Source organism: Sprattus sprattus (assembly GCF_963457725.1).
Source record: "Sprattus sprattus genome assembly, chromosome: 3".
NCBI lineage: Eukaryota > Metazoa > Chordata > Actinopteri > Clupeiformes > Clupeidae > Sprattus > Sprattus sprattus.
Window position 1 is genome coordinate 4,838,421 of NC_137922.1, and position 24,433 is coordinate 4,862,853.

General features: G+C 41.4%; 3 protein-coding genes across 3 annotated transcripts in view; 2 read left to right on the forward strand and 1 right to left on the reverse strand.

Annotated features, from left to right (window-relative positions):
- Positions 1–2,407: 2,407 nt before the first annotated feature.
- Positions 2,408–14,037, reverse strand: LOC308362544 (coiled-coil domain-containing protein 80-like; the record flags this gene model as incomplete). Its single annotated transcript, XM_080835249.1, has 8 exons — positions 2,408–2,706; positions 2,849–2,932; positions 5,717–5,820; positions 6,045–6,142; positions 11,160–11,213; positions 11,436–11,572; positions 12,067–12,223; positions 12,361–14,037. The coding sequence occupies 8 exons, from the start codon at positions 14,035–14,037 to the stop codon at positions 2,408–2,410; spliced, it is 2,610 nt and encodes an 869-aa protein (XP_080691375.1).
- Positions 14,038–15,812: 1,775 nt separating this feature from the next.
- Positions 15,813–17,150, forward strand: faimb (Fas apoptotic inhibitory molecule b; the record flags this gene model as incomplete). Its single annotated transcript, XM_080834487.1, has 4 exons — positions 15,813–15,926; positions 16,137–16,365; positions 16,789–16,838; positions 17,001–17,150. The coding sequence occupies 4 exons, from the start codon at positions 15,813–15,815 to the stop codon at positions 17,148–17,150; spliced, it is 543 nt and encodes a 180-aa protein (XP_080690613.1).
- A 1,604-nt stretch (positions 17,151–18,754) lies between these two features.
- The window catches only part of LOC308361590 (arf-GAP with GTPase, ANK repeat and PH domain-containing protein 1), a 117,875-nt gene continuing 112,196 nt past the window's right edge, over positions 18,755–24,433 (forward strand). The window contains exon 1 of the mRNA XM_080833986.1: positions 18,755–18,999. Coding sequence (XP_080690112.1) covers positions 18,837–18,999 — 163 coding nt within the window. The 5' untranslated portion in view covers positions 18,755–18,836. The remainder of the gene's footprint in view (positions 19,000–24,433) is intronic.

Genomic DNA, 24,433 nt, shown 5'->3' on the forward strand with positions numbered 1-24,433 from the left:
CAGGGAGACCACATCATTGGGTACCCGAGCCTTACTGAGCTTATCAGTACATTTTTATTGTAGGTCAAGCACTGAAACCATTTTTTGGTAAATATGCGCACAATGATGTTTTACTACACTGTGTAGTATTTTGCAGTATTGGGTTTTAAGGTCTATTTTAACTTTGTGGTTGGCCCTCCCACATCTACACCTATGTGTGATGGTGGTAGTGGTCCATTATAGACATCAGCAAGATGACTTGTGTTCCCTTTATGGCTGCTGTGTCTTAACTGTGTGACTGTAGGTGTATTGTAGGTTCCAAAGGAAGACACTGATAATTACCTAGTCATTTTCTTGATGAAGACAAAATTGAACAAGTGAAAACCTTTAGCTGTTATGCTTGATAGACCTTATAAGCCTTTAACCCCTTGGGTTTAATCCTCATGGGTGTTGAATTGTATTGTTATTTAAAAAACATGCATCATGTATAATCATTTATTTAAATTATGTGGATCATGACTTGATCAATAATGAAACCAAATCACAATGATTGTATTGATATTATATGTAGAGGAACATTTAAAAGGATCTCGGCCTTGGTACGAATCTTATCCAAATGTGTGGTATTGGCACAACAGCTGATCAGTTGTGTAATACGGTAGTTTTGTAGTATGTTGTCAGTGACACTATATTAGCTGTGAATTGAATATAAGAATTTGCTTCATTTCAGGCAAGCATACAGTTAAATTGTATTGCAATGCAATAGCGATATATAGCTAAAATAGCTTATTTGTCTGATCTCTATAAACTGTATTAAATTAATAAGCACTTCTTGTTCAAATGCATCTGTAGAACTAACCACATTTATTTTGTTTACAATACATTTTTTGTTTCGTATTTTCATTTGATGAAACTTGAAGATTGTATGTGTGTATGGTCGATGGTTAAATGCCACCCTATATTTAATAATATTTGTTACTGTATTTTGTTTTCTGTAGTTTGTTTGTTTTTTTACACATGTGTCCCACACTTTTTTAGCAGTGGATGTTTAGAATATCAAAAAATCAAGAGCTGTCACAATTAGCTATTTTGTCTCCCATTGTTGAGGGCTTGTATCTGACATATCCCTATGACATGTGCCAAACTGACGAGAACCTTGTAGACCATATACAGTATCCAAGTACATACTGTATGTGTCACCATAAGCACAATGATAGGCATAAAACATTTCTAAGTAGCTTTAAAAACCCCTACATTTGCTAATAATAATCATTTAGAATATTAATAATGTAGGTAGAAATCGTAAATGACCCCCCCCCCCCCCCCCCCCCCCGTAAAGGTGGCTGTAATTTTATTAATTGTAATTTTATAAATAATTAACACATTCCCCCACCGCTCTAACGTTTGGGATTTCTCCATCATATTGATTCTTCCAGAAAAAAAAGATTGAGATGAGAACCCTTGGTTGACCAATAGGTGGTCTACGTAGGAGGCTGTAGGATCATAAAGCTAGCAGATCCAAATTGTTGTCATGCAAAAATCCACTCCAGAGATGCTTTCAGAAAAGTATAGTGAGTGTTTGGCGCCCCCAAGTGGCCGCGGTGACTCTTTCTGGCTCATGCACTAAGTAGTGTTGAGTGAGTCCGCAGTTGTTGGTGGGATATTTTCATTCATCACCAGTGACATATTCATTCATCTTTGTTCATATGTTGTTTCAATAAATAATTGAAAATGTTGTTTGTGTTCTGCGTGTTTTGTGAAGTTAAACTTAAAATGTACTTGATATAACTGGAAAAAAGACTTGAATATATATATAAAAAGACCTTTTTTTGTAGATCTCATAGATACCATATTCAAATCCTCATATTCAGCTGCTTACATGTTATACAGACTTAAGCCTCATCTTTAAATGACTCATTCAGACACCTCTGACAACACAAGTACCCCAGTCTGTAAATTAATCAAATATTTGGCAGAGCACTTTAGCACAAATATTTTGCCATTAAAATGTACCCTACAATTGAATGACCGTTTCATTGGGTTGGAGATGTAAAGAGGGCTTTGTAACCTAGGTGATCCTTAGTAAGCTGCCTGTCCATTATAAGATGCTAATTTGCAGTTTTTATACTTTTGCCAAAAACACTGCAGAGGAAAATGTCATTTATTTTAATACTAAGTTGAAATTAACCCACATTTCAAGTTCTAAAATGAATAATACGGAAGTTACAAAAACTGAAATTTAGAAGCTAAAAATCAACTGGAATTGTCTAGTCTGTGTGCGATCCAAAGGAACAGATAGTATCGTAAAAGACCGCTGCATTACAATAGCACTTGCAGATTCATAACATAAGCATATCCGATTGATTAACATCAATCCAGTATCTTGATATGATAGTTTAACATACACCAGGCATCAGGCTCCTGTCCGTTAGTAACCGTAACCACGACGGTGGCCATCATGGTGACTCTCTCGATGGGTGTACTCATCGTCTGGGCAACGCATGCCAAGAGAGAGCTGGATAGCCATCTCCTGTCTGCGCAGCTGCATAGAATCCACCAGGTCATAGACGCCGGACATGGACCACATGGGAGAGGGATACCAGGACTTGACATTCCCGTCTTTCCCCACGAGAAGCATAGAGAAGGACTCTGGACTGATCTGGAAGTAGTCTCTGATGTCCTTCACCAGTGTGGCAGAGAGGAACTCCCGTTCCACTGAAGCGCTTCCTGTGTTTGGGAGAGGAACAGTGATCACATTTTACGATTTCTACGTTACATAAGTGTTACACCCCACTGCACCACAAGTGGCCTTTATGGTAATTTCACTAGAAATACATTTCATTCGTAACAACTATTTTTCAATACCTACCATTAATGGGATATAGTTCCAGGTGTCCACCCATGTCTTCACCCTCCTTCCCCACCAGCTTCAGGACAGACATATGACGTAAACCTGGAGGTTGAAAGATGGACTTCAAGTCACCAACAAAGAATCACATTTCCAAAACAGCGTGCTCAGGGAGAAACATCAAGAAAACACATCAAGATTTACCATTTAGAATGTCCTCAGGTTACCACAACCATATACACTGATTATACAAAACACATCAAGATTTACCATTTAGAATGTCCTCAGGTTACTACAACCATATACACTGATTATACAAAACACATCAAGATTTACCATTTAGAATGTCCTCAGGTTACTACAACCATATACACTGATTATACAAAACACATCAAGATTTACCATTTAGAATGTCCTCAGGTTACTACAACCATATACACTGATTATACAAAACACATCAAGATTTACCATTTAGAATGTCCTCAGGTTACTACAACCATATACACTGATTATACAAAACACATCAAGATGTACCATTTAGAATGTCCTCAGGTTACTACAACCATATACACTGATTATACAAAACGAATGACACCCCTCCCTTCTGCACTCCTGAAGTAACATGTTGATTATCTGGAATAGTTAATGACTTGGTTCAAGCCACTTTGTTTGTGTCCCATTCACACTCCTGAAGTAACATGTTGATTATCTGGAATAGTTAATGACTTGGTTCAAGCCACTTTGTTTGTGTCCCATTCACACTCCTGAAGTAACATGTTGATTATCTGGAATAGTTAATGACTTGGTTCAAGCCACTTTGTTTGTGTCCCATTCACACTCCTGAAGTAACATGTTGATTATCTGGAATAGTTAATGACTTGGTTCAAGCCACTTTGTTTGTGTCCCATTCACACTCCTGAAGTAACATGTTGATTATCTGGAATAGTTAATGACTTGGTTCAAGCCACTTTGTTTGTGTCCCATTCACACTCCTGAAGTAACATGTTGATTATCTGGAATAGTTAATGACTTGGTTCAAGCCACTTTGTTTGTGTCCCATTCACACTCCTGAAGTAACATGTTGATTATCTGGAATAGTTAATGACTTGGTTCAAGCCACTTTGTTTGTGTCCCATTCACACTCCTGAAGTAACATGTTGATTATCTGGAATAGTTAATGACTTGGTTCAAGCCACTTTGTTTGTGTCCCATTCACACTCCTGAAGTAACATGTTGATTATCTGGAATAGTTAATGACTTGGTTCAAGCCACTTAGTTTGTGTCCCATTCACACTCCTGAAGTAACATGTTGATTATCTGGAATAGTTAATGACTTGGTTCAAGCCACTTAGTTTGTGTCCCATTCACACTCCTGAAGTAACATGTTGATTATCTGGAATAGTTAATGACTTGGTTCAAGCCACTTAGTTTGTGTCCCATTCACAGTCACACCTGGGCACCAACAGCAGAGTCTTTATCGGCAGCACACACACTGGACAACTTCTGAATTCAATTCAGTTTCCTTTATATAAAGGCAATAACAATTGAAATTGTCTCTAGAGCAGTGGTTCTTAACCTGGGTTCGATCGAACCCCAGAGGTTCATTGAGTCACTTTCAGGGGTTCGGCAGGGGTCAAGACACCCACAGTTTAACCCGGTTCACACTAGCAATGTCGGGCCGTTTGTATACATACCTACGTTTTGAAGAAATCATATTTTATTTTTCAAATTACGAAGGGTTCGGCGAATGCACTGATGAAGCTTGCAGGGTTCAGTTCCTCCAATAAGGTTAAGAACCACTGCTCTAGAGGCTTCACAGAGCCCAGACCTTCAACCCCCTGTAGCACGCACTAAGGCGACTGCCTGGGGCAACAAAGTAGTCCCTTTCAACAGGAAGAGCAAAGACTCCCATCTGTCCGTCTGCTTGGAGACGGGCAGGTAGAGCGATAGAGACAGAAAGAGGGGGGGCTTGAAGAAGACTGTGTTCTGATACGCTCTTGATTCATTTATCTGTACTGATGTGTTTATATTCAATAAATGAATGGATTTAATTAAATACATGTGGTAATGCAGTAGGGTTACAACAACGGACAGCCCTAGTGTCAGAAATGTATTTTAAAGCAGAAAATCTGTTTTTCATCACAAGCAAACCCAACAGCAGCAGCAGAAGACGAAGAAGACTTTCTCAGCATGGGTAAAACCAAATTCCATGGATTCCCGGGGGAGTCTCGTGAGAACTCACCCCATCTGGGAGAGAGAGAGAGACAGACTCCACCAGAACATGATGTGCACCATAACATCTGTCTGTGTACTAGAAGGAGAGCTCCAGAATTCATTCCATTTGATTGCCCCTTTTATAAAATCTGAAACCTTTAAGCATTGCCCAGTTCTATCTGAAATGCAGTTCTTAAAATACCAAATAAATACGGTAGGCCTATAGAATTCATAAAAAAAACTCGACCTGGGTCTGTGAAATTCATTCTGGTCTTTTATAACATCTCCCTTAAATTGATTTAATGTGAGCGATCTGAAGGTTTTAGCTGATGCACGCCTCTGTAAACATTCTCAGTAGACTCTATTGCTGTCTGTCTGTAGAGAAACATTTCAGAAATGTGTTTTTTATTTAAACAGACAGTCACACACACACACACACACACACACACACACACACACACACACAGACACACTAATATGCAGCCAAATATTCACAACATGTCTATGAGGGTGGGGTGGGTGAGCTTTGTTTGAACTATTCTATGTAAATGTCTCTACCAGCAGGGTCTGTAGCACCGAATGAGTCAAAACACAGCCAGTCTAGCACACTTCATTGCTTTACAGTTTTTTTTCTGAAGGGCCCAATGAGTAGCATTGATCTGAACTGGAGCTCACCCATGTTGCAGGCTTGGGTGGTGAGGGTATAGAGCTGCTGCTGGTAGGCCCACTCCTCAGCATTAGGGGAGGAGATCACAAACAGCCTGCGTCTCCAGCGGAACCTGTGCACCACATGGACAGTTAGTCGGAGAAGACACAATGCAACGTGAGGACAAGACAACTGGTGAACAAGCAGCATACTGTATAATGCCATAATACAGAACATCATATAAGTCACCGTGAAAGAAAACATCATATAATGACATAATACAGAACATCATATAAGTCACCGTGAAAGAAAACATCTTATAATGACATAATACAGAACATCATATGAGTCACTGACCGTGAAAGGAAGTTCTCCAACGTTCTTGATGTGTCCTCTTTCTTGCACATCACACCCTGTCTCTTCTGTTGTTCCATCTCTTTAATGCGTGATGTGAAAGTATTGTAAGATAAAATCAGTTCAGTATAGGGTTATTAGGCAGAATAGGTTTCATCTCTAAACTGTTTTTCAGAGACCAAAGTGAAAACAGGCCTGGTAAGGTCAGGTCACTAGCTACAGATTCTCTTGCAGGCCAGGACAGGAGAATGTGGCCTATGATACATAGTATGTCTCTAGAGAGATAAGATGGTCAGCTAGGCTGTGAGAAATAGAGGTGCAGGGCCTTCACACGTAAATTGTCCTCTTGCTGAAAAACAAACAGATAAACCATGTCATAGATCCCATGACACCACCTGTTACCAGGAGGGGCCCACGAAATGACGTCAGTGAGAAATGGAGTATAAGAATTGTTGTTTCTTTAGGACAGATCAGAACTCCGGAGTCTCCTGTTGTGTTTACTGGATGCAATTGTCTTGTGAACTCAACTGTATTTGTGCTTCAACTTATCAAGTAAAGCTCTACCTTGTTACAACAAAACCTTCGTGCTGGCGTTCTTCACCGGGTCTCGAACTAAACGCATAGTGTAAGAAATAATTATCTTACAGCTGGTTTGACCCCGAGCGTGAGGACCCGCCGTGAGGGCGCGCAGCTTCCCTGCCTGCGGCACGAGGCTGGCACAGGAGGGACCATGGAATTCGATTTGACAGTCAAAAAGGCATGCCTATATATAACTAAAAGGTAAGGACAGCCTATTTAACTAAATGTCCATAGTTAAGATATCATTCATAGTTAGTTTTTGACTGTCAGAGCTGAATAACACGGGCGAGGTACAAGAGAGTGAATATATGATATCTTGTGGCTCAAAGAATCTGCATGACTACATTGCTGTGCTGTGATTTACAGAAAAAGTACACATTGATTGGCTTTGTGTGTTCTTATTGTAAGACAGGCAGTAGAATTGTTGGTATTGCATTGGAGTGGAGTGAGTGAGCGAGTGGGTGGAGTATTACATGCTGAGACGTCAGTAAGGCTTTGTGCACGAGAGGGCCGCATAGGCCGCACGCCTGGAAAAAAATTGAGAGACTGCTTGGTCAGTGAGTCAGTGGCAATTTGCGGTGGAGCACTGGTACAGATAGACTTATATCACCGGTGATATAACTGTAGCAGCCCAGCACGCAAACCCTCTGACAAGACCTGATCTGAAGACGACAGTCTCGCTAGAATAAGGTTTCATATACCTTAGCGCCTTCCTATTAACAGGCGGTAGTCATTGAGTAGAATAAGGTTTCATACACCTTAGCGTCTTCTTATTAACAGACGGTAGTCGGTAGAATAAGGTTTCATACACCTTAGCGCTTTCTCTTTTACAAGCGGTTTTCATTGTGGAGAATACAGTTGTTTACAGCTTATTTTCTGAATTTTTATGTGGGTAGGTGTAGGACTATAGCGGACTTACACCCACAGCTGTTGTGTTTTGCATTTATTGCATTTATTCCCTGTATAAATTCAGGGAAAGGAGGGAATGTTATAAGATCATAACCAGTTCCGATAAACAACACGAGGGGAGGTAAAAGATATCATTCATAGTCTGGAGAAATTTGTGAATGAATATAGAAAAGCCACGAACAAACGGTGGTAATTATAGAATAATCAAACCATTCTCTGATTGGTGGAGCGACACTCTAAGGCACTACCCTGGTGAAGAAGGAGTTAAAATAATATCTGTAACACCACAAAACAGAACATTCTAGGAGGGCTTATAGTAGGACTAAGTCATGGCAGACCAAGAGAAAGATTTCAGAATTATAGGGTCAAACAGTCATTTTGGGGACTACACTGTGGTACAATGTGGTAAAGGAGGGAAGAAGATTGAAATGGCTTCAGCCACAACTGGGGTAGTAGTTACGACACAACCCACCGCCTCACAGGTGCATGATGCATCCCAGGCACAGCAGATACCACCATGGGAGAGGAGAGACATGAGTGGTGTCCAATGCTTCTTATGCGGAGCTAATGGACATTACGCACGAAACTGCGAGCGGTCCATCAGCCCGAGAACGTGGGGTGAGTGCATGCCACTTATGTTAGGAGCGCAGGGTGATAACAGAGGGAGGTATAGGGGATCAGAAAGGGGAAAGGACGAAGGCGAAATGAACAAAGTTGAAGAAGAGGTGGAAGTTCAGAGAAAAAGAGGGTGACAGTCTGTAAAATAGATGCAGACGATGGACTGCATTTTTTCATTGCAGCCTGATAGAGGAAATATAAGGGGATTGTGATAATAAAGACAATACTGCTTAAATAAAATAATACAAGTGCATAACGATTTGAGGATGAGGAGTTTGGCCTGATCAACCAAAAGTCTCTATCCAATGATTGAAATTGCCTAATAAAGCCGCAGGGGAGAGGTTGCGGGGCTAAAGATGTATGGTTTCCAACACTGGACGCATACAGAAACTGTGATGATAACGGGAGTTCGTAACATGCACTGGGGAATTTCGTTTTTTAAAGTTTGTAAAGTTATAAAAATGTTTAATCAAAAGCTAGGCAATTAAAAAGGGAATTGGTGCTTGAAATACATGTTAATGAAGAACAAAATTGTCACAAGAAATAGTCAGCCTCAGAGCACATTGAACAATGAAACTGTGACAGGGGCAACAATGTTAAAGTTAAAGGTAGTGGGGAAAACAAACAAATTATAGCATGGGTTAACACTGCCCAATAGTTGATTGTAAAACAACGTGATATTGCTAACAAACAAACCTTTATTTCTTTTTAGGAACAAGCCATTGTGATTGAGTGTAAAGAAAAAACCTGGCTGTAACCAAATGGTCTATGCTAGATGGACAGAGACAGAGACCCTTAGGGGGAGAAAAATTCACACACACGCGCTGCTGTACTAGAGAGAGGAGGGGCCAGGCCCACACTCATCAAGCTCTTACTGAACAATGACACACTCACAGGAGCAGCCACACACACACCCCCACCTTGGGAGAGTGGTGTTAGAGGCACCACATACACATCCCAGCGGTGCCTTTAGGACCGATGCACTAAGCAAACACACTCACACACATAGGGGGGATAATATACAGCCTATACAGCCTATACAACCTACTACCTCACGATTTGAGTTAAGATTCTGAACCCACAAATAATTATATGAAGTATACAATGCGTTAAGTGGATGCTACACAGTAGCCTATACATAGTACCAGCAACCTACAGCTGACTTACAGAGGGGACGGGTAACTGTTTTTTGTTTTGTCTTGTCTTGTCTTGTTTGTGATTTTATGTTTTTCTACACATTAACAACATTATCAACAAGAAACTAACTACCTCTATTTTTGCCCTAAAAATAGCTGAATGAGCCACTTGGAAACACCAAGGCCATTGTAAGATGGGCCAAGGCTAAACTTCTGATGGGTGGGTAAGAATGGAATGCAGACACAGTGTAGGAGGATTATGAAAGGAGGGTGAATGTAAGATAAGAGGAGAACTGAGACAGAAAAACATAGGGAGACATGAAAATTTGACAACTAGAACAGACACGAAAGAAAGTTAAACAGAGTAATTATAATGGGGTCAGGGTTCACAGGAGGATTTATGGGAAGCAGGTATAGCAGTGGTCTGAGATGGAATGAAGGGGGGGATATAGATAGCAGGATATAGCATGGCTATTACATACGAACTAGAGCTTGTCTGCAAACATGAGAATGAGACCCCTTGTTAACCCTAGGCCATATGATACCAGATGCTCAAATGCTGAGTCAAAATGGCATTGAATGAAATGTTTAACCAAGGAGAGGAGGATGTGTTGGATAATAACCTTTTACAGGACAAAGAGTGGCGGAGTGATGATGAACCAATGGAGGAGATGTTGGAGTCTCAATCAGATTTGTTAGAATGGAAGAGTAGACAGTCCAGAGGGAAGGGGACGTGCTGCTAGCTTAAATGTGCTGCTCATATTGCTTCATGTGCTAAGATTTTGTGGTAGGATGTATTTGGGTATGTCTTTGTGGGTGTTTTCTTCTATCCCTCTATTATGTTTACCAGTTAATAAAGTTAATATATCGTAATCTGTGATTATAAATGTATTCCTTTAGTCTGTGATTAAAAATGTATTCCTTTAGCCTGTAGTTAAAAATGTATTCCTTTAGTATAACATTGTGTGTATTCTATAAGTCGATCACATAGTCCTATATTCATTCATAGTGAAATCCAAGTGTGGGGTTTTTTATTTTTCATAAGAATAGGTGTTTAGACACGGAAAAGTTGCGCCTCGAGGGTGACCTCTCGTGAAAAGCATCGGCAATTCCACTGAGCCTATGGTGGAATGGATAATCTGTTAGGGGGGCAGAGAAATCCCGATGGCGAGGTAGCACTTCATGTGTACATTGCTTACGCTGTGCTAGTGGCTTAAGAGGGTGTTTTGATAGTAATTGTATAACGTAAAGAACCACACCCCAAAAAATGTAACCTGGCTTCTTAGTGCTTTTGCTTGATGTGGTGTTGACCTCATAAATGAGGTCAAAGGAGGGAATGTAAGATAAAATCAGTTCAGTATAGGGTTATTAGGCAGAATAGGTTTCATCTCTAAACTGTTTTTCAGAGACCAAAGTGAAAACAGGCCTGGTAAGGTCAGGTCACTAGCTACAGATTCTCTTGCAGGCCAGGACAGGAGAATGTGGCCTATGATACATAGTATGTCTCTAGAGAGATAAGATGGTCAGCTAGGCTGTGAGAAATAGAGGTGCAGGGCCTTCACACGTAAATTGTCCTCTTGCTGAAAAACAAACAGATAAACCATGTCATAGATCCCATGACACCACCTGTTACCAGGAGGGGCCCACGAAATGACGTCAGTGAGAAATGGAGTATAAGAATTGTTGTTTCTTTAGGACAGATCAGAACTCCGGAGTCTCCTGTTGTGTTTACTGGATGCAATTGTCTTGTGAACTCAACTGTATTTGTGCTTCAACTTATCAAGTAAAGCTCTACCTTGTTACAACAAAACCTTCGTGCTGGCGTTCTTCACCGGGTCTCGAACTAAACGCATAGTGTAAGAAATAATTATCTTACAGTATCCATGTAGTCAAACACAGACGTCATGGCAATGGGCACTTCATATTGTTGCTATGATCACAAACAAACTGAATATAAATATGAGCCATGGACATTCAGACGAATAAAACAAGTTTGTACATACAACATAAATCATGGTGCAAAAAAGCAAAAAAAAATATATATGTAATTTGATATCATCAATGGTCCATTCAAACAGTCTTGAAATATGATTTGACCAATAACAGAATAACTAAAAGGTTGATCACCAAAAGAATCAAAAGAAGAACTGACCTTCACTTTGATCTCAAAGTCAGTTAGTACCATGTAGAAGTCATCATGCGTCATTCCCAGCTCATTGCGAAAGGCCAGGATGAGATCATGATTAACAAGGTCATCATCCTGCATCCCCCTCATTGGCTTATCTTGCTCTACACAAATAAACAGCCCTTTTACTGCAAGTAATGTTGCCATTTACAGTATTGATCACCAACTTAGAAAGACAGAATGTATAGTTCAGACCAATAAAACCAAATGATTATTCAATATACGTAAAACATAAACAACGACCTTAGAATCTTTTTAAAAATTCTGTGAAATGTAATTAAATTTCATTTAATTAAATTTCATTTAATTTAATTCTGAACAGAATGAAAGTCCCCATTGCTGGGCACATCACTATGTGTGCCTGATCCATATGCCTGAAACTAAAATCAGATTCCTAAACACCAACTGTTTTGTCAAAATAGTTATTGTATTAAATGTAATAGCCAAATGTAATAACTAGAATTACCTAGCTCTTTTTGGTTAAACCGATGTGTAGTTAAGAATAATTTCTTCCAATGTGCATCTGGGAAGTGGATCTAAATGTTCTCGCCCATATGGAAGTGGTCAATCTTCATGAAGTGACTCTAAAGGGACTCACCCATGTGATAGTGGTCAATCTTCATGGTGCCATTAGTGAGAGGGCCAAAAATTGTGACGACAGAAACTTTCCTGAGGGCCATATCACACACATGTTCGAGATACTCCTCCCTCTGCTGTTTATACATCCTGTTGTGCTCCGTGGGAGCAGTGATCACCTAGAGAGAAAGTGTGTGACTCGAATGACAATGAAATGCACATAACACTGCATAGGATTTAAGACATGAATAATCAATCATAATCAATAAGCAGTGATAAACTGAATCAGCATCTGCAGGCTTAGTAGCATACTTACAATTAATCTTCTCCTTTTCTCAAAGTAACTTATGAATCGCCCCATAGACCTCTTCTTAGCGGATGACTTCAAGGTGCTATCTACTTCACCAATGAGTGCCTTTCTCTCAGGGTTCTTAGCATGTTCACTGTCCTTAAGAGCTTTTGATTTCTTGTTTGCTTTACTCTTTTTCTGTGTTTTGTCTGTATTTTTCACAGACTTGGGCTTCTTTTCAGCTTTCCCGTGATTGACTTTACCTTTGTGGCTGATGATCCCGTCTTTGAAATCAGTGACGGTGGCCTTCTCAACATCCTCCCTGCTCACATCTTCTCTTTGTTTCTTCTCACGTGCCCCACTCGTGTCGTTCTTCTGTGTGCTGTGCTTAGCCGCCGTGACACTACTGACGGCATGCCCCGTCACGTTAGCAGATTGGCTGTGAACCCCATCATGGGAAAAGTCCGTTTCATGTCCATCGGAAGTGGTAGTAGTGTATGAGCTAGTGCTGGGCTGATAGCTGTCACTCTGGATATTTCTGGTGGAATGTTGGTCAAATGGATCAGCAGTGGCTGATGTACTTGAGAAAGCGTGTGCATCAGTGGGGCTCTCGTTTGGAGCAGCAGAAGTGGTTGAGGTGATCATGCCAGGGGCTGAGGAGGTTGTGATTGTGATGGTGCTGGTGCTGGTGCTGGTGCTGGTGGAAGTTATTTTTGCAGATGTTGCTTGTCTTCTGGTGCTAACAGCTGTAGACTTTATCCTATCTCCCTTGACGTTTATATGTGTGTCCACCTGTAGCTTAGGACCTTTTGGCACCAGCCTAGCAGGTTTCACCACCTGACCCTCCACTCCGGCCTCCTTACAGTTATGGACAAAGCCTTTCTGCCTCACCTTTTCCATGCGGCGTATGGGAGCCTGATCGACAGCCTCAAACACTCCCTTCAGCTCCAAAGGATATGGGTAGCGCTCCTGCACCTGCAGTGTCTTCTTAAGGAGGACCATCTCGAATGTACCCTCTTCTAGTTTCAGAAAGGCCATTAGCTGGGGCACCGTGGCCGCGTCCAGGGGCTCCTCGATGATGGAGCCTTGCTTGGTGATGTGCCTCACCTTACCTCCCATCTCCTCCGCTTGGTGGAACACGACAATCTGTTGCATGTGACGCTCAGCCATCTCACAGTACACGTCTGTCTTCATCAGGCTCATCTGCAGTTCGTAGTTTCTATCGGATTTATGTGGTGCCGAGATGACAAGCACTCGATTCCTTCCGGCAAATTTGGCCAGTATGCTGATGGAGACGCTTATGTTGAGATGCCTGGCTGGTGAAGGCGGCTGCCCAGGTCGGAGTCCACTGTGGTTTAGGGAGTCACTACTGGTGGGGGCCAGTTTTCTGGGCTGATGCCTGGGCCTGTTTCTCTGCACCCTACTGGCCCATGCAGTCCTTAACTGGTCAGGGCTCATTTGCCCCTGTGACTTTATGAATCCTCCACTGTTTCCTGAGGTGGTGGGTGCGGTAGCACGGTCAGCAGGTTGCGCAATGTTTTCAATATGCCTTTTGATCCCAGTATCTGAGTGCTGACTCTGAGTACTGTTTCTATATGAATGGCTGTTCATTCCTCTGAGCTCTGCTTGTGGCAACACCTCTGAGAGGCTTTTTGCTGTTGCCAGCATCACCAAAAAACAAGAAAGCACTGTTGGGCATTTCATTTTTGCAAAGTCAAAATTGTCACCAAGAGAAAAACAAGAGATTTACTTATTCTTTATGTCCAAACCATTGAAAATGTGCACAGTCCACAGTCCGAGAGAGAGCACGTCAAAGTCTCAAGCTGTAGATGAAGCAGGAGTTTAGAATGAATGCAAGTTGTCCTAGTCTTACTATTATGGACACTTATTACTTGTCATATTACTATAGAAAAGTTACATGTCACACTGCGATAGATAACATTATCTTCCAGACGTACAAAAATAAAGCAGTCCCCAAGACAGTTTAACGAGTTTTAACGTCCGATCTTTAAGTAATGACGAGTTATCTGAAAAACTCCTGTATAAAAGCAAAACGTGTGCAGACCATCTGTCTTGTCGTGATCACTCCCATATCTTCCCGTGGTTTTCGGTGAATGAGCCTGTATCATTTTCTTCTGCGGGCCGAGTCGCCTTTCTGTCTCCGTGGGGTAGTTTATCGTCTTCCCTTTTCCGTTTACAATGGAGAAATGCAGGAATAACCATCTCCTCGACTTGCTGCGAATCTAAAGTCGCTTGAAACGGAAAGCAAGTAACATATGGGTATCGGATCTCACAGCAAGGTTCAATACCGCCCACCGCTGTAGGCTATTCAGCGACAAGAGGGTCTCTCAGTAAAATGGGAAGCCTACTTTTTCCTGTAAAACACCAAATTATCTGTCATGTTTAAGCATCGATTGCCATTATACATCTTTAATAAAGTACATACATCATAATGAGATGGGGGGTGGACGCGTCCTCTAATAAAAATGAATTAAAATGTTGCACACGTAGACGTAATTTAAAGACACAGACTGTGATTCTAATCCAGTTACATTTTTGTCAAAATCAGAGAATTGCTCGTCAAGCTCCTCTAGCTGTCAGCTATAATAGCTATAATATATATATATAATAAACTCGTGTTCGTAGGCCGACACCGTCATCTGTATGGTGAACAAACATATAGGCTCGGAACGAGCCATAAATAATTCCAGCCAATGACAGTTTCAGGAGCACGAAAGAGAAGGGTGCAATCTGATTGGTTGTTGAGCTAAAATATCAACAACCTTTCGGACTGCGTCTAGCAGGCCTACAGACCAATAGGAGATGGACTATGACAAGAATGGAGAGATTGGAGAGAGGGCACTGCCATCTACTGGGAATCAATGGAACCTGCGCAGGAGACAGTATGAAGATTACGTTTTGTAAAACACTTTGAGAAATTAAATTCAGAAGTGCACACTCAACATTCTTCTGCTCCAAACAGGATCTCCTAATTCTAGAGGCAGACTGAACTACAACCATTTGACCTATTTACAATGAGAGTTGGCCTCTTAGACTCTTAAGCATTATAGCCTACCCCATTTACAATAAAGTTGTTTGGCTTTCATGGCCATAGCTTCATCACAATTCACAGACTTGTTCAGTAAAACCAGATATTTCAGTTTAAATTCCGAATTGTCTGTTGACTGTATATGTGAAATCTCCAAATGCCTTTCATGCCAAGTCTCTCTGACATTGTGTACCTGCACAGGTTGCTTGCAGGAGATTCCTAAGCCTCTTACACTAATGCACTTGCTGCTGAGGGAGCACATGTCCGTTCGTGCAGAGCTATGGACAAACGTTTGGGAATTTAATAGCCACATTAGAAAAATGTCAAACGCATATAGGAGTGCATAGATGGAAAAACGTTTGGTGAGATGATGTTGAAATTAATTAAATGATTTGGCTGTTTTTAGGCGTGTGTCTATCCTGCCTTTGAAATGTCAAGGGACATCGTTGCAGTTTGGGATGTAGACTTGAGTGATGGGGTTTACCGGATTGAATTTGAACATGGAACCACAACAGGAAAACGTGTTATCCACATCAATGGAAAGGTAGGCTATACTGTATGTTGTGTTCAGTCATATGTACTAGGCCCATACCCAACAATGGATTTCCCAACAATTTTGACACTGTTTCCTTGTAACACACCCTGTTTGTCAATATTTATAAATATGCAACATTTTTAAATATCTCATTTTACACTTTTGAAATGTTCAAATCTAATTTCCATTGTGCTCACATGTCTCTGCTCTTGGCTTCAGGAAGTGATAAGGAAAGACTGGATGTTCAAACTGGTGGGCAAGGAGACGTTCAGCGTAGGAGTTCTGGAGACCAAAGCCACCATAAACATAGAGGCTATGGGGGGCTTTGCTTATCAGTACTCTTTAGATATCAGTGGAAAGAACTTCCAGACGTTCATGGAGAATCGCTCCAAAATCAGCAAAACCTGGACCCTGAAGCTGGATGGAACAGACTACAGGATAGTGCTGGGTGAGTGACGCCTTTCACAGTCCGCTGCAAACACTGCATAGTTGAGTCCCATTTCTCTGAAACTTTAATCCAAATAATGCACTGGTCTGATACATCCATTTCATAGTTTTTCATCTGCTTGTGTATGTGTATGTGTCCATGTGAACATTTATGTACGATTAATCTTGATGGTAAATCTGACAGGGTGGATTGACCCATACCCATGCTGCTCCTACTCCAAATCTAAATCCAATAGAATTTCCAATAGAGTTTTGGTACACTACAGTGATCACCGCCAGTGTGGTGTGCCAATACCAGGCTGAAGATCACCTGGTAGAATTAAAAGAAAGCTGTTTATTTACAAATGAGATAAGATCTGTATCGATGGGTACATTGTGGCATTTTAAAGTCACTAGTTTTTGTTACTTTTTATCTTTTAAACAGAGAAAGACAGCATGGATGTTTGGTGCAATGGACAGAATATGGAGACCATGGTAAACTATTCCAATCTCTTCAAATCATCACTATTTATTTCATAGCATACTTTCGCTCTAGGTGCTGCTAAATGATTAATCATATAATCTACCATAGAAGATAAATAAATTACTGAAATGATTTGAAATGACATCTTCATGTTGATTGTTGTTGATATGCAGGGGGAATTTGCAGATGATGGGACAGAAACACACTTTGTGGTGGCAAACCATAACTGCTGTATAAAGGCCCTTAGTAGTGGAAGGAGGAAGAACGGCTTAGTACATGTACTTCTGGTGGATGGAGAAGGTGTACCTGAGTTCATGCAGTGAGCAGGACTCTACATGGAACTACACTCGGAAATCAGCCAGGGGCAAAGTCGGAGCAGTTATCATGCATGGAGCTCAGCTGACTGATGGATGGACGGTCAGCATAAGACCGGCTTTGACTGGCCAGGAGGATATGCATTGTGTCTGCTGCCATTTTTGTAATCTGTCAACATGTTTTCAAACTGCAAGTTATGATTGGTTAAGCTGAGGGGGTAGATGGTTGGCTTTCAAATGGCATCTGTTCAGTTTGGATGATCAGTCTGAAGCATTGTTGACTGCTTGGTGTACATGGGGTCGCCTAGTAAAACTAAGAGTGGTCCATCTGCATTTTTCTCAGATATGAAATTATTGACTAAACTATCGTGAGTGAATGTATGTATTTGGACATAATGATTGCGTTACAGTCTGCCTTCAATGCATGCCTTGTGAGTATCTTCACTGCCCTGTAGAGTGGGTGGGTTATCATGTACCATATATGCACGAGCGAGCAATAAACACCGTAATTACCGCATAGACGCGACCGTGGCTTTTCCTGAAGGGAACAAGCAAGGAACAACCACGCGCAGCGCGCAGCGATGTTTGAAAGGATACAGAACAGACGGGACGCATCGAGCTGCAGGAGGAAGGGAAATGCACCCATCGTTGCGGATAAAAAAAGGAGAACTCTTTGCAGATCACGCGATTAACTATAATATCAGATACATTTTTTGCGTGGTCTACGACGCTATCGCACTCTCTTCTGGATCATATCTGGGTTGTTGAAAGGAGTTTGGCGTGCGTCCTGTTAGCTAGCCGAACTAAACAACGATAAAGCGAGTTGACTGCGCAGAATTCATATCTACCTTCACTGACTAGCTAGCCTGCTAGCTAAGAGTATAGTTGCTGTGCTTCGACTTTATTTAGCTACTTTCATAACAATTTGGATAATCTGGATACGTTAAAACATTGACAAATGTTAGAACAGGTTATTCAGACTTTTGCCTCCTTTACTGGTAGCATTCGAGGGGCCTACACTGGCCACCTCTGCTTCTATTTAACATTAGCTTAGCCAGCTATGAAAGTAGTGTTTTGGAAGATTGCTGTAGTTGTAGTATTAGCGATTTTTGGCAATGTTAATATTTAATTCTTAGACTCCGGAGCCGGAGTGAGGATATGGGGAAGGATTGCCGGACTGACTGCTCAATAGTCTCTCCAGCCAAAATCTCAAATTGGGAGAGCTCAGAATCTCCCTGCGGCGTCTCTGCTTCTATTTCGGGGTGTGCTGATTGGAAACACTACATGGCCACATTTCATAGCTAGCTAACGTTATCGTTTGCTAGTTTTATCGAGTAATGTTGGCCGTTAATCAAAACAACATACGTTCTCTTGAAAGGACATTTGCTTAACTATAAGCTGAAACAATATTTTAATTTCAGTTATCCCTTTCAATGACAGACGTCCCAAACCTATTGTGACTGATTCAGCTGGCTACGGTAGCTTGTCAGCTAGCTTGCTAGCAAGGTTATCCAAAATACAATTAGCGAGCTAACATTTCCTTTGCTTGATTAATTACTGCACTTTTCAGTATTCAGTGGTAACTTATTATATGCTGTAAGTGAACCGCAAAAACTGGCGTGGACACGTATCGAGCGATTGTTAAAATCCTAGGATACTGACATTAAGAGTGCATCTGCGAGTCTCATTTGAAAGATGAACTATCAACAGCACCTTGCAAACTCCGCCGCTATCCGAGCGGAAATCCAGCGGTTTGAGTCGGTCCATCCAAACATCTATTCAATTTATGAACTCTTGGAAAGGGTGGAAGAGCCTCTGCTCCAGAATCAGATTCGGGAACACGTTATCGCCATTGAAGGTAAGATACTGAGGATAATTCTGGATATATACCCCTCCATCCACTTGACAATCACCCCAGTGTCCGATCTATGAAATTCACGCAGAATGTTTTCAGTGGAACATCCACATGTCATTTGATGCACGTGCTCTTCATAGGTTATGCCAACTCTGAGTGCACGAATGTTGATAAGGAGCATTTACGGACCTGTAAATTGAGCATGTATCATGCAATTGATTTTCCATAGCAATCCATTGCACTTTCAAGGCTTGTAGCATCTGCATCAGTTTTCATACCATCTCCCGTAAGTGAAACCGCAAACAACTAACGCAGTCGGGTAAATGAAGTATGTGTCATTCAGGAACTATGTTGTTGCGCAGTTGATTATATGGAATGGTATTGCACTCTTCCGTCCTGATCAGGCCTTTTTCAGGTTCATAGGTCTGAGATTTAACAGTGGAAGGTAACCTTGACAATATTTGTATCCATCTCTGTGTCTATTTTGTGTGACACTTTCATGCTCCGCTAGGTGCCTGTATCTTATTCAACACCCTAGCAGGGATGTGTCATTGTAGAGGATGTTCTGAAACAGTTTCTTTGCATTTTATAGAAACATTTGTTGGAAAACATGTTATTGATCTTAGGGTCTAGGGTTAGAAGTGTCTGAGATAGTGAAGATTTGGAAGATGTGCTTGTGATGGAGAACATCAGTAATAACAATGCTCTAGTGTGGTGTTCTATTTACTGTCGGATGATGATGTCAGAGGAGACATTTGCAGGTCTCAACATACCTGAAGGTCTTATCACAGCAATCATATCTTATCATAGCAAGGTGAAAGCATATTTATGTGTCCAGTGAATATTGTAGTGCTGATGCACACCTTAAACAGCGAGAAGTGTCTATTTTGTGAAATGAAAGTCAAAGCCAGTTGGTTGTCATCACACATCATAGAAACACTTATGGACTGCATTTTTTGTTCGAAATGTGCTCAAATGCATATAAATGTGGCCAAAGGCAGTTCTGAGCTAGCTTCATTGCATGGCCTGAGCTGCATATGAACTATTCTCCCCTGAAGTGCATATGAGGGACCTGGCGTTTAACCAGTTGGAGGCTGTGAGAGGAGGAAGAGCAGCTTTAACCAGTTGGAGGCTGTGAGAGGATGAAGAGCAGCTTTAACCAGTCGCAGGCTGTGAGAGGATGAAGACCAGCTTTAAGACTGGTCCAAACCCAATAAACAGTAGGCTTAATTGGGCTGATATTGTGCCTGATTTGTCACTTGCGACAGTAACAAGAGATGTGCTGACTTAATGCTGGTCTTCAGGATAATCAGATTATCCTGCACTCTGTAAAAAGTACATATCCAATTTCAAGTCTGCTGATCCTCTCAGGTCTGTCCTGGCCACACTGAGTCACAATGGTTTGTATTAAAACCTGTTGAAATACTCATTTAACCATTTTTTTCTGGTGTAGTGTGATGTTGGGCGAAACATGCCCATTTATGAATAGTCAATAATAGTTGTGTTCAATGTTCATTTGCATTGGCAGGTTATAGTTTTCGTTTCAGTTTCCAGAAGTTGTGAATGATTATGTGAGAACTGAAGTAACGATGGGACAAGGTGCAAGAATCTCTCCCAACAGGTAGACTGGAGAATGAGTTAAAAGAAACAAATGATGGCGGAGGCCTGTGCTGTCTGTGTGCTGGAGGCTGGAGCGACAGAAGGGTTGGGATGGAGGATGATGTCATTATGCGCTTTGCTATCGGATCAAATCAAAGAAAATGCTTAATTAACCCTCATGGAGTGGGAGAGGTATATCTCTGCTGTGTACGACCACACAAGCACAGTCTAGAGCAGTAGATTGCTGTACAGTATACGACCACACAAGCACAGTCTAGCGCAGTAGATTGCTGACCACACAAGCACAGTCTAGAGCAGTAGATTATATGACCACACTAGCACAGTCTAGCGCAGTAGATTATATGACCGCACAGTCTAGCGCAGTAGATTGCCGACCACACAAGCACAGTCTAGAGCAGTAGATTGCTGACCACACAAGCACAGTCTAGAGCAGTAGATTATACGACCACACAAGCACAGTCTAGAGCAGTAGATTATATGACCGCACAGTCTAGAGCAGTAGATTGCTGACCACACAAGCACAGTCTAGAGCAGTAGATTATACGACCACACAAGCACAGTCTAGCGCAGTAGATTATACGACCACACAAGCACAGTATAGGGCAGTAGATGATACGACCACACAAGCACAGTATAGGGCAGTAGATGATACGACCACACAAGCACAGTATATAGAGCAGTAGATGATACGACCACACAAGCACAGTATATAGAGCAGTAGATTGCTGTATGACCACACAAGCACAGTATAGAGCAGTAGATTGCTGTATGACCACACAAGCACAGTATAGAGCAGTAGATTGCTGTATGACCACACAAGCACAGTATATAGAGCAGTAGATTGCTGGTCCTAATGGTGTTGTGAGGAAGGTGTAATGGTGTAATAGAATGATGGTTAAGAATGTAGCCCTAGTTTCTCGTCATATATTGTATGGTATCCTATCCATGAGTGGGACTCCTGTTTGACAGATGGCAAATCCCCTCTGAAAATTGATAGGTCAGGCCTGCATCCCCCCTCCCAGCACTAACTCTGACAACTGTGTTGTATCTCCTAATGGAGTGGATAGTGTTTGGGGCAGGGGGTGGAGGGTGGGGGGTTGCAGTAGAGAAAAGCGAGAGAGCAGGAGAGGTTTCTCAGTGAAAAGCAATTACGCAATGCTTGGATTGAGGTCCCATAACAAGCGCAATGCTTTTACTCAGTCACATTAGTTGGTTATGCAAGTAGTAGGCTGACACACTCTCTTCAGCTGCTTATGTCAAAAGAGGCTTCGCTCTTTTTTGTGCTCATATGGAAAAGCTTCTTGACACTTAACTGAAGTCAGGCAATATCAGACCTGTATTTCCAGAGAGAAGCTTCCGAGATTTATTTGCCTCAGGTTTGTGTATAAAGGTCACAGCACATGATATTCATTAACCAATGGCGGAAAAGTGAGTTTATTTATATCGGATGATCACAGCTTTCCATGCAAAGACAAAAATCATGGTCATTTTGAACGTCATTTGGCATAGATAAGTGGATTGAGCTAATTAATTATTAATCTTGTTTACCTCATATTGGGTTGGGGGTAAATTCATCTTTAGCACAGCTGTTCACATCACCTGTTATTGGGCTCATGCTCTGAATCTCATTCTGTAGGCTACTGATGACCTGATTATATCAGTGCACAATTGTGGGTAAAAGAATAACCACACTGTCACATGATCAATGGGGATCTGCTGTGATGCTACAGAAAGGTAGATCAGGTGATTGTGTAATTATGATGTCATTTCACATTGATGCCAAACACATTGTGGCTCACTGAACCCTAGACAAATTGGAAAAAACCCATGCTAATGTTAATGGTCTCCCTGGTAAAGAAGAGCTAGCCCATTAATTGTATGGGCACAGTGGAATGAATCCTTTCATATCTAATGTTTGCCTGCAGTGGGAATTGTAGTACAATAAAATGGAAACTTTGATATGAAATGAAGTAGGCAAGGCTGTCTCTGTAAGAGATTTAGCCTAGCTCATAACGTTAGCTGGTTCATAAAAAGCTAATCAGCTAATGTTAGATTTTTGTTTAAAGAGGCAAATGGTATTTAAGAGAATGTTCTCCAATCAAACATAATATAGAGGCAACAATCCATTCCAGAAATGTCATGTTGTTATGTCACTTTCTTGTGAGGTGTTAAGTTATCAATGTTGGATGTTTGGATTTACCAAAGGCAATACTTCCTTCAAGCCTATGTCTCTGCATAATGAGTACTTTAAGTATGCAGTATGAAGTCTGCATAATTGACTATTTATCGTGAGCGAGGAATGATACTAAATACTACTGATAATAAAAAGGATTTAAAGGATAAGAAATTATTGAAAATGATTAATACTAAAGAGGACTCCTAAATCTTGTTTGGATGAGAAGTACCAATGAACAGGATAGGACGTTGCAGTCTGCGTCTGATTTCAAGCGTCATTCACTCCTGTAATCTGGAATCTCTTGTGTTTCTTCTGTGATGTAACAGTATAGACTAGCTGAAGAGTGTCCTTGTGGTGGGTTCGTGAGAACAGAGTAGAGGTCAGTGTAGGTCAGTGTAGACCCCCCCCCCCCATCCCTCCTCCTTCCAAAGCATCTAGATTATGAGAGTAGGTGAAAGCATGTTCCCTTCCCACCCTTCCTGCCCCCAGACTCTTAAGTAGGAAGATGCAGTATCAACACTCACGGTATTTGTCATTACACTCTATCCCAGTGTTTGCCATACTTCTTCTTAATCCTGCGAAAGGCATTTAAACGTTTGTTAATCATTTAGCCTTAAGCGTGTCCCATGGGCTCAGTGTGTTTTGCCACTACATCAGTATTGTAGTATTGTGTAGGGTAATGACACTGCTGACGTACCAAGTGTTCTGCATCGGTTATCTTAATAGTTTAGATAAAGTTTAGACAGAAAGAAAGGTCGGAAGTTTGGGGGCAGACATATGGGAGTCCATATGTTTAAGAGCCTCCACTGTCTAGACTCCAATTTGGGGATTAAGGAAAAGAAAGAAACTAAATTGGCATCCAGCTGCATTACAAGAGTCTTGAGTGGGAGCTAAAACCAGTGGAGCCAAGAGGGAAATTAAATCATTAAGTGTTCCTTCTTCAGTTTCAGTGAGGGCAGGGTCAGTTTTTATAGTCAGGCAGAATTTATTTATTTTTTGGCCATGCAGATAATAAACCAATACAGAGTTCAAATTGTGTGAAATTACGTTGGGAATCTGAGCACAACTAAAAACTGCCTTTGAAGTTCTCATTTCTCATGAATTTGGTTAGTAGTGTGAGACATTTTGGTCACTTTGTACTCAGGAGGAGCAAAATAATGGAGATGAAGTCTTGACACTTACTCACAATATATTCCATGGTGCAGGTTCCAGTGTTTCCCACAGAAATTTTGGAGACTATGGGGGGGGGGGGGGGGGGGCGCACATGTCCGGGGGTGGGGGTGCGCGCGGTGGGCGCATGTTTACCGGTTTACCACTTTGGGGGGGGGGGGGGGGATGTTTTTTCGGCCTAAAATTCCTGATTTCGCGGGAGCTTCCCACTTTTGGGGGGGATAAGCCCCTACATAAAACCTATTATTTTTCCTGTGACCCAACAAAACTAGGGGGGTCTGGGGGCATGCTCCCCCATAAGATTTTTTTAAAAAAATAACCTTTTAAATAGTGTCCTCTAGTGGGTTTTAGGAAGATAAATTAACAAATTGAGATTTAAAATATGGCACAAATATAAACATATTGAAGACATCTGCTGAGATTTTGTTTGGGATTTGTGTGAAGCAAGAGCACCCTGACCCGGGAGAGAAA